At 40.0% G+C, this 10,471-nt stretch overlaps 5 protein-coding genes across 7 annotated transcripts in view; 2 read left to right on the top strand and 3 right to left on the bottom strand.

The window, feature by feature from the left end:
• Positions 1-424: 424 nt before the first annotated feature.
• Positions 425-1,360, bottom strand: LOC127748588 (methyltransferase N6AMT1). Its single transcript, XM_026416702.2, has 2 exons — positions 1,046-1,360; positions 425-964 (listed from the first exon to the last, which is right to left on the bottom strand). Exons 1-2 carry the CDS (start codon positions 1,358-1,360, stop codon positions 599-601), a joined length of 681 nt encoding a protein of 226 aa, XP_026272487.1. The 3' UTR covers positions 425-598.
• Positions 1,328-2,512, bottom strand: LOC113202464 (SNAPIN protein homolog). Its single transcript, XM_026416703.2, has 4 exons — positions 2,378-2,512; positions 1,844-2,022; positions 1,605-1,770; positions 1,328-1,526 (listed from the first exon to the last, which is right to left on the bottom strand). Exons 1-4 carry the CDS (start codon positions 2,468-2,470, stop codon positions 1,401-1,403), a joined length of 564 nt encoding a protein of 187 aa, XP_026272488.1. The 5' UTR covers positions 2,471-2,512; the 3' UTR covers positions 1,328-1,400.
• Positions 2,513-2,570: 58 nt separating this feature from the next.
• LOC113202465 (probable nuclear transport factor 2) lies at positions 2,571-5,988 on the top strand. 3 transcript variants are annotated; one of them, XM_026416707.2, is made up of 5 exons: positions 2,571-2,818; positions 3,541-3,612; positions 3,691-3,789; positions 4,205-4,338; positions 4,994-5,988. In XM_026416707.2, exons 1-4 carry the CDS (start codon positions 2,711-2,713, stop codon positions 4,316-4,318), a joined length of 393 nt encoding a protein of 130 aa, XP_026272492.1. In that variant the 5' UTR covers positions 2,571-2,710; the 3' UTR covers positions 4,319-4,338; positions 4,994-5,988. The 3 variants fall into 3 exon arrangements, with proteins under 3 accessions (XP_026272492.1, XP_026272490.1, XP_026272489.1); XM_026416705.2 differs by having other exon boundaries at positions 4,205-4,342; XM_026416704.2 differs by lacking the exon at positions 4,205-4,338 and having other exon boundaries at positions 2,574-2,818.
• Positions 5,989-6,272: 284 nt separating this feature from the next.
• LOC113202471 (aspartate--tRNA ligase, mitochondrial) lies at positions 6,273-9,629 on the top strand. The gene is made up of 12 exons (XM_026416714.2): positions 6,273-6,434; positions 6,615-6,741; positions 6,815-6,978; positions 7,064-7,162; positions 7,277-7,375; positions 7,459-7,626; positions 7,766-7,942; positions 8,025-8,204; positions 8,290-8,394; positions 8,478-8,696; positions 8,776-9,172; positions 9,278-9,629. The coding sequence occupies exons 1-12, from the start codon at positions 6,378-6,380 to the stop codon at positions 9,445-9,447; spliced, it is 1,962 nt and encodes a 653-aa protein (XP_026272499.1). The 5' UTR covers positions 6,273-6,377; the 3' UTR covers positions 9,448-9,629.
• LOC113202470 (uncharacterized) overlaps positions 9,586-10,471 on the bottom strand; it is a 6,914-nt gene continuing 6,028 nt past the window's right edge. The window contains exon 7 of the mRNA XM_026416713.2: positions 9,586-10,342. Within this exon, the coding sequence (XP_026272498.1) occupies positions 9,883-10,342 (460 nt within the window). The 3' untranslated portion in view covers positions 9,586-9,882. The remainder of the gene's footprint in view (positions 10,343-10,471) is intronic.

Genomic DNA, 10,471 nt, shown 5'->3' with positions numbered 1-10,471 from the left:
CGCACCTGTCCTTGTCGGGTCGGATGGGCGGCCGACAGGGGCGGGCGGGCGGACGGGCGGTCGCCAGCCTCTCCTCGCACGCCTAACGCACGCCCCCCCGGCGAGCTGTCATCGGCCCGCTCACACGCGATAATATTGCCACGTCAGGACACAAAGGCCTACGACTCTCGGGCCGCCCCTAGCCGCCCCGCGCGCCCCGCCCCGCAAACGTACTCGCCGCGGACACGTGCACCGGCGAGCGCCTCGTGGGTAGGCCGCCCAGCCGGCACGGCGGCGGGACAGGTGTCGTTTGGGGTGCCTACCGCCACGGCGGCGCGATGGCTCGTGCAGCTCGCCGATCAACTCATGTTCAAAGAGACGGAGCTGGTGCAGCAGCAGTCACTAATGGAGAGGCAATAGATGAGTTACATTTCCACGACAAAAGTAATGTTTGTACAAAATTTATTTGAAATTATAACTTTGTTAGGGTACATAATTTGGTTGCCCAGGATAGTAACCGTAAGAATAATTTTCATAGTTGCTTGACAGGTTTTCCCAACACGACCTTTTCAAAGAAAATATAAAAGCCATTAATAATATCTGGAATGTAGCTGGCTGACTATCCTCGCTGAAATCTCATGACAGACAACATCTCATTTCTCACTTTTCTGCTTGCTATTATTTCCCCCTTGAATCCCTGAAGGGCCATAGCCTTTGAAATTTCGTCCGGATCATTTTCTTTGATAACAACGAGGTAAAACAAGGATTTATGAGACAACAACTGGTCAATGTGATTTAGGAGCCGATCGGTCACTTCCCTACCTCTTACACCTCCAGCCCAAGCAAGATGCAGGAAAGAACCATCCACTCCAGGCTGCTTTAATTCTTCTGAAGTAGTTACTACGTAGGGAGGATTGAAAAGCAGCAAGTCAATGGAATTGTTCATTCTGAGCATAGAATCCAAGTCCATCTGAATGCATGAAACCTGTCAACACAGTTGTTCATTAGCTATACAGTCAAGCACCCCAAATTTCACATAAATCTAAGGTTAAAAAAACAGACTTACGTGACATTTATTTGCCTCAGCAGTTTGATGTGTGACTTGACATGCAAAAGGATTTAAGTCAGTTGCGATTGTATAGCTTGATGAGCCAAGTAGGCGTGCAATTGCTGTGGATATTACACCAGATCCACTTCCAACTTCAAGACATAGACTAGGTTTGACAAGACGAATCAAATTTATGTCTTTCTCAAGGGCATCCAAAAACAAAAAGGAGTCCTCTCGTGGCTCATACACATGGTCATAATCAGAGGCATTCAAATGAGAAAGATCGGGAGTTTCTAATAATTCTTGGTCAATGGTCTTTTGCACAGCTTCCATTGTAAGTTCAGTGCAAGGAGAGAAATTATTTTTTTCGAATTCAGTTGGTAGGCAAAGCTGGTTCGAGAGGGGTTGAGCTTGGTGTTATACTCGGAGATGGCTCAATTAAAGCTTTCCGTCGATTCTGTTCTTTATTTATTTGTTGAGTGAGCTTTATAAGACGATCCTGTAACACGGCAATAGGAATTTCACAATCAGACTGTATATAAATCATTTTATGAAATAACAATCATACCATACATACCTGAGATGATTGCAAAATGTTACCCACAACTGTAATTTTTGCCTTGGCTTCTGTTAGTTTCCGAACATATTTTTCAAGATCCAGTGGACATGTCTGCTGTTCTGCTACTTGCTTCAATTCTTCAGCTAAGGTATCCAGGTGCTGCTTTAGTTCTATTTGGCTTATTCTGAGGACCAATATTGATTAATTAACAATATTAATATTTTATTGTCACTTGAGTATAGGAGGACAACAAATACCTGGTAGCCTTAACTCTATCATCCAATTGTTCAATTGTAGGCCTTAGCAAACCTAATAGACCGTCAGCAAGAGTATCCCTAGTAGGATTGTCTCCAAAGTCTTCGGTTTTATCGTCATTAGATGTGGTAGTGCTGGCGTCGTCTGGCTGTTCCATGTGAGACAGAAATATGCACGAAAGCTGTTTGAAACAATAACATAAATTTTTAAAAACTTTAAAGCACTGTAAAATTATGAAACCCTAGACTTTGACCCTTAACCTCTTGATTTTTCTCAAGCACTATAAAATCTTCATACACCCTCATCTAGGCATCAACAGAAAATTTGACCAATAAAGAAATAAATTTTTATAAAGTTTTACAGGACGTTTAGGCTAATTTCTCGTGAAACTGTCGAGCCGCCAAAGTTTCAATGTGGCTGTATTAGGATTGGTAAAGGGATAAGGTGTGCAGCAACTCTCAAAAAATGAGTTCGACAAGAGACTTTTACTTTATTCTGCAAAAGGCCAGGTCTTTATTTTAAGAAATATTACTTACCGTGCCCCTTAAAAGTAGAGTAAGTTTAGTGCGAGGGTCTAGCCTGTCATCTCGCACTAACCTCCTCCTGTCTTCTGCTATTATCACAAACATCAAAACACACGAGTGAACTTTTCATAGCAAACTAGCCTCTCTCAAGGCTTGCTTTGAAACACACAAAGAAGAACTATTGACTAGAACGATACATCGAAGAATCACAAGTTTCTTCTTCATTCGCCATCAGCCCGCCGTTGACTCAGTAGGGTCAGAAATCTTCTAGAATTTATCTTGTACACAAAACAGGTGTACACCTCTGGTACCGGCTGTGTTTCTTTTATACTTCTAACTGCAGCTATGGCGCTAAATCCAGCCTACGAAGAAATCGGTAAAGGGTTCGTTCAGCAGTATTATGCCCTGTTCGACGACCCAGCACAGCGGCCCAACTTGGTCAACATGTACAATGTGAGTGTCTATTTAGTCTGTTTGCTACTATATTGAGTTTTTTCTACCTCCTATCGTCCGATCTGTTACCTGCATTGCTCTGCATGTCTACGGACTCAGATTTCGGCTCATGTCATGGGTTAGTTTTAAAGATGGTCGTACCCGTACGACACAGGAGAACTTTTGCCATCATTCGCTTGTTCGCTTGAGATAAAATTGAATTTCAACCTTATGGCCACTCTGTGTGGATCGTTTTACTTATAGGTGCTGTTGAAACCTTTCATGTCGTTTTTGTCCTTTCTGCCAACCATGCCTCGCGCTCGTGTCACTTGTGGTGAGGTTATGTTGCCGTCTATCAGTCTTTCAACAGCCGGCCCGTTTAAAATTAGCACCATTCGCCTATCACATTATTCATCTTAGCATGACGTAATTTGTAGCTTAGATTATCGTCTGTTTGTGTTTGGCGAGTGGAGCGTAAAGTCGAGTTATTATTACACACCAAGTCTGTTTGAAGGAGAGGATTCTCACAAAATGCATCCCTTCCTGTTTCTTATGACCACCTGATTAAAACTGCTGATGTTGCAATCAAGATGAATAGCATGTTTGTTCCTGCCAACCAGCCTGTTATGGGAAAGAAAATATGATATCAATAACACATTACACGTTTTGAGCTAGCACCCCTCGTCTTTCTTACATGCGATGTGGTGCAATTCATTCATTCTTCAAATTTCATTTTGTTGCAGCCTGAAACTTCCTTCATGACCTTTGAGGGCATCCAACTTCAAGGTTCTAAAAATATTATGGAAAAACTTACTGTAAGTTGGAATTTATTAAAATCTCTGGATACTCTCTTGAACTGTATCTGACTCTCTTATTTTACTGTTCACTTTCAGAGTCTAGCATTTCAAAAAATCAACAGACTGATTACTGAAGTGGATTCGCAGCCCATGTTCGATGGGGGTGTTCTTATTAACGTGTTGGGAAGATTACAGGTAAGATCAAATTATGATGTTTTCTCTTACGGTGCAATTGTCAAAGTTGCAACTTCAAGGAATATTGTTAAAGTAATAGCCTTTAATGATGTGGTTAACAAAGTGTTAAACAAGGCGTTAAATTTATTATTCTCTTTTGTTTTGTGGTTATGACATTAAGCCCGTCTAAATGGTATGACTCCTTGACATGTTAAGTCCTTCATGATCATCGAGCCAATCTGTCATAACACTACCTCCTCCCTTTCCTTTCCTCCTTTTTTCCTTTCTTCTTTCCTTTCCTCCTCCCTTTCCTCCTTCCGGCCTTCCCTCCCCGGACCCATATGAGTAAAGCAATTTAAGTTAACTGTATCTTTCGTCATTTCACTGTTTCAAAGACTTATGCTGTTGACCTAAAGTTTTTTTTTTGGCTCTGCAGACTGATGAAGACCCTGCTCATGGGTATATTCAGACATTTGTTCTGAAACCTATTGGTACAAGCTTTTATGTGCAGCATGATGTGTTCAGATTGGCACTTCATGATTTTGTGTAAAGCCAGAGCTGCAACCAATGGCAGGTAGCATACTAGAGGAGAGAGAATAAACCAGTGCCTGTTTTGTGCATTGCTTACTATCCACAGTACTGCCTCCTGTAACTGGTGTGCCTGTCAAGTTGCATTGCTTTTATAACTGTTAATGAAATATCCGTCTTTCTGTTAATCTAAGAAAGTTCCTGTTTTAACTACAGCTGACTCACCATTTACCGCTGCTTCTTTTTCTTTAAAAGTAATCCTTAATTATATTTGCAGTTTTTATTTTGAATAAACCAGTCTTGCTTGCTGAAAATTTCAGTTTCAGTTCATTTTGAATCAATTGGTCTTGAATACTGATTGAAAACTGGTTGTGAATGTTTCTTTCTGAAATTTAGAGTATAACTTAAGCTCATGATTTTATTGGCTGTTTACTTTCATTATTTGATTTCTGCATGAATCAGCCATGAAATGCATGTATTAAATTTAATATCTTCAAGAAAATGTTTATTACTATATTTGATTGCATGTCTTTAACCCCACAGGCTTTTACTTTTCCCCCACAATCTGCTTTATAACTAGGATTTGTGGACAGAACTTTTTTTTCTTAACCATTGTAGATACAGACGAGAGTTGTGAGTTTAATTTCATGACATGTTTAATCTTATCTTAATACCATATCTTTTACCTTTTTTTCAGTGTGATGACGATCCTCCACATGCCTACTCCCAAATATTTGTGCTGAAGCCCTTGGGTGGTTCCTTCTATTGTGCACATGATATCTTCCGTCTCAACATTCACAACTCCGCTTGAAGAGACTGCTCAATCATTTTGATATGTGCATATGATTGTCATATATCTGCTGTTCTGGATTGGGAAGAGTTTCAATCTTCCACTAAAAGCATGGAGATATTGTGTGGCTGAAGATAAACAGTGAATGGACAGTAAATTCTTGGCTTTTCTGTAGTGGGCTTTTTTTTTATTGACAAATTTGGAATTGTAAGGAGAGACATTCTAGAATCACTCATTCAGCAGACTTCTCAATTTTGTGTACTTTCCAATGTGTTTTTATTTAACTCTGTCAGCCAATGTGATGTAAGTTTTAATTGTGAGTAGGGTTGACTATATTTGCTGTTAAGTTTCCTGGCCTTGTTATGTCTTGTAAGAATTATGAATATCTTTGTTTCGCTTTGATGTGATGTGTTGAGAACATATCTCTTGGCTAAAGTGTAATGAAGTTAAATTTGTGTTTGGCATTGAAGACTAACATTTTGTCAGCTATTGTGAATTTTATTCTCCCTTTTTGCTGCACTTTTGTCCTAACCCTAGTCTGCAAACTATCTGTTGTATGCTTGCCCATTTGTTGAACAAGTTTCATTCGTTCAGTAAATTTCCTGGGGCAGGCCTCAGTCTACTACAGTGCTAGGTCAGCATTGGCTTTTTTAAAGATCTGTCTGAAGAAAATCCTATGTTTGCTCTCTGCTGTTTGCTCCAAGGCTGGAAAAGAATTGCATCTTGATTAAAAATAGATTTTAACAAATGTGCTGTTCTGCATGATTGTTTCTCCCACACGGATGAACAAGTTCATTTGAACAGATCAATTAAGACTAATATTTGTTTCACACAATGTTTTGTATTTTATTGTCTAGGCCAAACAAACTGTCTATTATTGTAATAAAAAAAAATGAAAGTAAGCAAGAGTTTTGTTACTACAACCTTTCCAAATTTTACACTGCGAACATGAAGTGTATAGCACTTCGTAAACACATTAGCCCAATTTCATAACATAAACACCTCATGGAAACCATATTTTCACCTGTTCGGTTAATTGAACTTAATTTTGAAAAAGGGAATTAAGTTTCTTTCTCAGATGAGTCAGAAGACAAAGGGACAGAGGACAAATCTTCAGCACAAAACAGTATATTCAAAATGGTGGCGGCAGTGCCACAATCCGGAAATCACCAAGCAGAAGCAGACGACGTTCGCCCTCCTTCTGGTATGAAAATTTCTATTTCCAGATGAAGCTGTATGAATTGGAACATTTAACTTTTTACATTGAGGAAGTTGTTTTACCTCAATCAGGATGGATTTAACCGTAAATTTCGTGCGAAGTGGTGCTAAGTTGGTGAGACTCGGAGGTGTAAGTTCCGAAATTGTTAAATCTTGTATTTGTTTACACCGGCGTTGAGGTTGGGTTATCTACTGCTACCATTCTATCTACTATTGAAAGAATTAAAAAATACCATTAAATCAAGTAAAATAAAGTCTTCATCTTTTCTCTGTATTTTTCTTATGAATATAAAACTGTATTTTGTATTAGGTATTAGCTCAATCAAGCATCATCAAGAGAGGTCATGGCAGAGTTTGGAAGATAATCAACCAATATTCCTGCTCGACTTCATTGTCAACTTTATCCTATCCTGAGACCGTAAAAAATATTAATGAAGGTCAGCTTCCAAAGGCAATGTTTAATAAATGTACCATTTTTTTTCTTTTCAATCAATATCTTTTCACATGTAGATAAGAAAAGCTTGTACACCACACGCACTCACACTTGTGGGGAACTCACAAGTAAAGACGCTGGAAGCAAAGTGTGCCTAAAAGGTTGGATCCAGTACAACAGAAAAAAATTTCTAGTCCTCAGGGATGCTTATGGAATGACTCAAGTACTCTTAGAGGAAGTGGTAAGTAGAGTAGTTTCTTTTGGAATTTTCCTGATTTTAGATTTGCGTGTTAAGTATCACATATATCTTATTTTCTTGGAAACAGGGTGGAGATATGCAGAAAATTTTAGATGGACTCACACTTGAAAGCGTTATTGAAGTTAAGGGAGAAGTAATTTTACGACCAAAGGATCAAGTCAACAATGTAAGGATTTTTGTCGGTTTACAGTAGAGGTTTTGTGATTTCTTTGAAGCCACTCTCATTACTCATGCATGCTTGGAATTCACACAGTAATTTAAAGTTCTGTTTCTTCTTCAGAAAATGATCTCTGGTGATATTGAAATTAAAGCATTGTCTATTCGTGTTCTTGGTGCTGCTCCTAGTCAAATGCCCTTACAAATAAAGGAGAACAAAATGGTCTGTAAATATTTTTCTTTCTAATCTTTTTTGTTTTCTAGTATTATTTTTTTTATTTTTCTATTTGAGCTCCTTTTTTTTAGCCAACTGAAGATACAAGAATGAAATATAGATACCTTTATTTGCGGTACCCTCATATGCAAAAAATGTTGCGCTTAAGATCTCAACTCTTCCACTCAATGCGAGAGTTTTTAATTCAACATCACTTTGTGGATGTGGAAACTCCAACATTATTCAGGAAAACTCCAGGGGTAATATTGGCAATCTAATATGGCACAGCATGCTTTTCAAACCAAAGAATGATTTATGTGATATTAATGTCAGAACTTCAAATCATTATTTGTCAAAACTTATTTTTTTGACTTAATTTATCTTTTTTTTTATTTACAGGGAGCCCAAGAATTTGTAGTGCCTACCCAAATACCAGATCATTTCTATTCACTCGTTCAATCTCCCCAACAGTTCAAACAATTATTAATGGTCGGTGGTCTTGATCGGTACTTTCAAATTGCTCGTTGTTACAGAGATGAAACTGTGCGCCATGACCGCCAGCCAGAGTTTACACAAGTAATGATCATTACTGCTACACCGTCCCCATTGCTCAGGTTCTCACAGAATAATTATTATTTTTATCACGTATTTTCCCCAGCTTGACATAGAGCTGTCATTTGTTGATCGAAAAAGTATTATAAAGCTCATAGAAGAGCTTTTGAACTTTTGCTGGCCTTCAGAAGAAGAAAGGCCTGATATTCCATTTCCTCAAATGACCTATCATGATGCTATGTTGAATTATGGCTCAGACAAACCTGATCTCCGATTTCAGTCCAAGGTGCTAGCAATGTGAAACTTTTTTGTTTTTACCTATGTATGAGTTGTGAACCACTGCCATATCTATCTATAATTTCTTCTTGCAGATATGTGATGTTACCCATCTGATAAGTCCTCAGAAAATGGGTTCCAACCCACTAAATGTGTCTAGTGAATTATCGGCCAGAGCCATTGTATTTTCAAAAGCAGCTGTATGTACCAATTTTTTGAAGGAATTTTTTTTTCCTGCAATGTTAAAATGATAGTTTAGTTCTTCCATCATGCTTAATTTCAGTCAATATGCAAGAAAGAAAATCTCAAAGAAATCATAAAGGAAGCAACAAAGAACACCAGCTCTATTAATTTATTTCTAATTCCAATTAAAAAGAATCAAGACATTAAGAACTCATTGAAAAATGTGCTCACTGTTGAAGAGATTGATAAAATTGCAAATGAATTAAAAGTAGAGGAGGGTGACCTCTTTGGCTTTTGCTTTGGAAAAAATCAAGATGTTGTAAGTTGGACCGAACAAACAGTTTAGTATGAAAAAATGAAAAACACATACTTTAATGAAGTGTGATTTTTTTTTTCAGCTGAAAGTACTTGGCCTGACTCGTGTGTTAACAGCAGATGCTTTGGAGGCTAATGGATTTACTGTGCGTGAACCCAATAACTGCTTTCTATGGGTTGTTGATTTTCCTCTGTTTGAGGAGAATGATGATGGTTCGTTACTATCGGCACACCATCCATTCACTCAGCCACATCCCGATGATTTACAATTGTTGGGAACCGAGCCACTCAAAGTTCGAGGGCTGCATTATGACTTAGTACTCAATGGGTCAGAAATTGGTGGTGGCTCAATCCGTATATCTGATGCCCATCTCCAAAAATACATCCTTCATGACTTATTACACCTGGACACCAGTACCTTGCAACATTTAATTGATGCTCTGTCGCTTGGTTGTCCTCCTCATGGTGGGATTGCCCTAGGTAATTTGTGATATTTTTAACCATTCGATCAATGATGACTGTTCTCATTCACCATTTACTTTTGTATGACTTTTAGGACTAAATTTACTTTTTTTGTTTATCCAGGATTGGATCGTCTTGTTTCTATGATGACTGGTGTCAAATCAATTAGGGAAGTCATAGCTTTTCCAAAAGGTCTAAGAGGGAAAGATCCTATGGCTGGAGCTCCTGCTCCTCTGACTAGGGAAGATGCTGCAACATATAAGTTGCCATTCAATCACGGGAAAAGTTCTTAGTTCACTCAGCACTTACAGTGCCTTGACAAAGTTGAAAGTGTCGGAAAAACAAACTGTTCTCTTTGTGGTCACCTTGCTATAAATGCATTGATTGTTTGTGATTTTGGCAGCAACGATCATTAAGAGTAGTACGCACGCTTCTTGTAAATAAATACTTTTATTGATAACAGTAATATACAAAATATGTCTCAGGTCTTACAAATATTAATTTAATTAACTAAACACAGCACAATATCTTTGTCTCTCCTAGTTAGAGTAAAGCGTATAATTTTTATTTAAAATTCACTGCCTCTATTTTCTTGAGATGGCACTTCACTTTTCTCTGTTTACTAGGTAGATTTTTGGCACTTATTTTGCAGTCTGGTCTCATTTTAAGATGCTAAATTGCACTCAATATTGATGCAGCAATCGCTGATATCGCAGCCTCAAATCCAGCTATTTCTCTGTGAAGCCCTTGCAGAAGCAGTAGAGCTTCATGTGGTAGTCAGCCACGCAGCTGCTCTGGGACCCGTAGCGGTTCACCCTCGACACGGTGCCGGCAAGCGACAGCTGTTCTCGTTGCCTGCTGTCCCTCCCCTTGGCCTTGGAGCGCACTCGGACCGTTGCCTCAAACAGGGCGCCGCCGGGCTTGGCGCGCAGCAGCAGGGAGTAGTCCGTCACCTTGGCCAGACCCCTCGCCGTAGAGAAGACCCTCTCCCGGGCTGCTGAGGACGACTCTCCGCCCAGCTCCGGGCGGCCTTGCTGCCGGCGCGCGTCCAGTAGCACGTCCAGGACGAGTTTGGCGCACTGCCGGTACCCGGCCAGCATGGTGTTCACGCGGCGCACCACGAAGGCGGCCGCCTTGCGTGCCAGCGAGTGGTTGGAGGGCACCGGAGTGGACGAGTAGCACGTGCACCTGACGGACAAGCATTGGGAGGTGAGCTCACAGGCGCGGGGCGGACCGGCCGCCACGCTCGGGAGGTGAGCGGGTGGCCTACCCCCGAGTACACAGGCGCCAGGCTGGACGGGGGCAGGGCGGGCCCGC

This window comes from Frankliniella occidentalis, unplaced genomic scaffold, assembly GCF_000697945.3.
Source record: "Frankliniella occidentalis isolate FOCC.00 unplaced genomic scaffold, Focc_3.1 Scaffold261, whole genome shotgun sequence".
NCBI lineage: Eukaryota > Metazoa > Arthropoda > Insecta > Thysanoptera > Thripidae > Frankliniella > Frankliniella occidentalis.
The sequence above is the reverse complement of the archived record's forward strand: the minus strand, read 5'-3'. Positions and strand labels throughout refer to the sequence as shown.

Excerpts from the sequence above, each read along its gene's own strand:
- LOC113202471 (XM_026416714.2), top strand. The coding sequence starts at position 6,378 with ATGGATTTAACCGTAAATTTCGTGCGAAGTGGTGCTAAGTTGGTGAGA. Across the intron at positions 7,627-7,765 it reads TATTCAGGAAAACTCCAGGG|GGAGCCCAAGAATTTGTAGT; the intron begins GTAATATTGGCA and ends TTTTATTTACAG. Across the intron at positions 7,943-8,024 it reads GCCAGCCAGAGTTTACACAA|CTTGACATAGAGCTGTCATT; the intron begins GTAATGATCATT and ends TATTTTCCCCAG.
- LOC113202465 (XM_026416707.2), top strand. The coding sequence starts at position 2,711 with ATGGCGCTAAATCCAGCCTACGAAGAAATCGGTAAAGGGTTCGTTCAG. Across the intron at positions 3,613-3,690 it reads ATATTATGGAAAAACTTACT|AGTCTAGCATTTCAAAAAAT; the intron begins GTAAGTTGGAAT and ends GTTCACTTTCAG. Across the intron at positions 3,790-4,204 it reads ACGTGTTGGGAAGATTACAG|ACTGATGAAGACCCTGCTCA; the intron begins GTAAGATCAAAT and ends TTGGCTCTGCAG.
- LOC113202464 (XM_026416703.2), bottom strand. The coding sequence starts at position 2,470 with ATGTTTGTGATAATAGCAGAAGACAGGAGGAGGTTAGTGCGAGATGAC. Across the intron at positions 2,023-2,377 it reads CTCTACTTTTAAGGGGCACG|CTTTCGTGCATATTTCTGTC; the intron begins GTAAGTAATATT and ends TGTTTCAAACAG. Across the intron at positions 1,771-1,843 it reads GATAGAGTTAAGGCTACCAG|AATAAGCCAAATAGAACTAA; the intron begins GTATTTGTTGTC and ends ATTGGTCCTCAG.
- LOC127748588 (XM_026416702.2), bottom strand. The coding sequence starts at position 1,360 with ATGGAAGCTGTGCAAAAGACCATTGACCAAGAATTATTAGAAACTCCC. Across the intron at positions 965-1,045 it reads CTGAGGCAAATAAATGTCAC|GTTTCATGCATTCAGATGGA; the intron begins GTAAGTCTGTTT and ends CTGTGTTGACAG.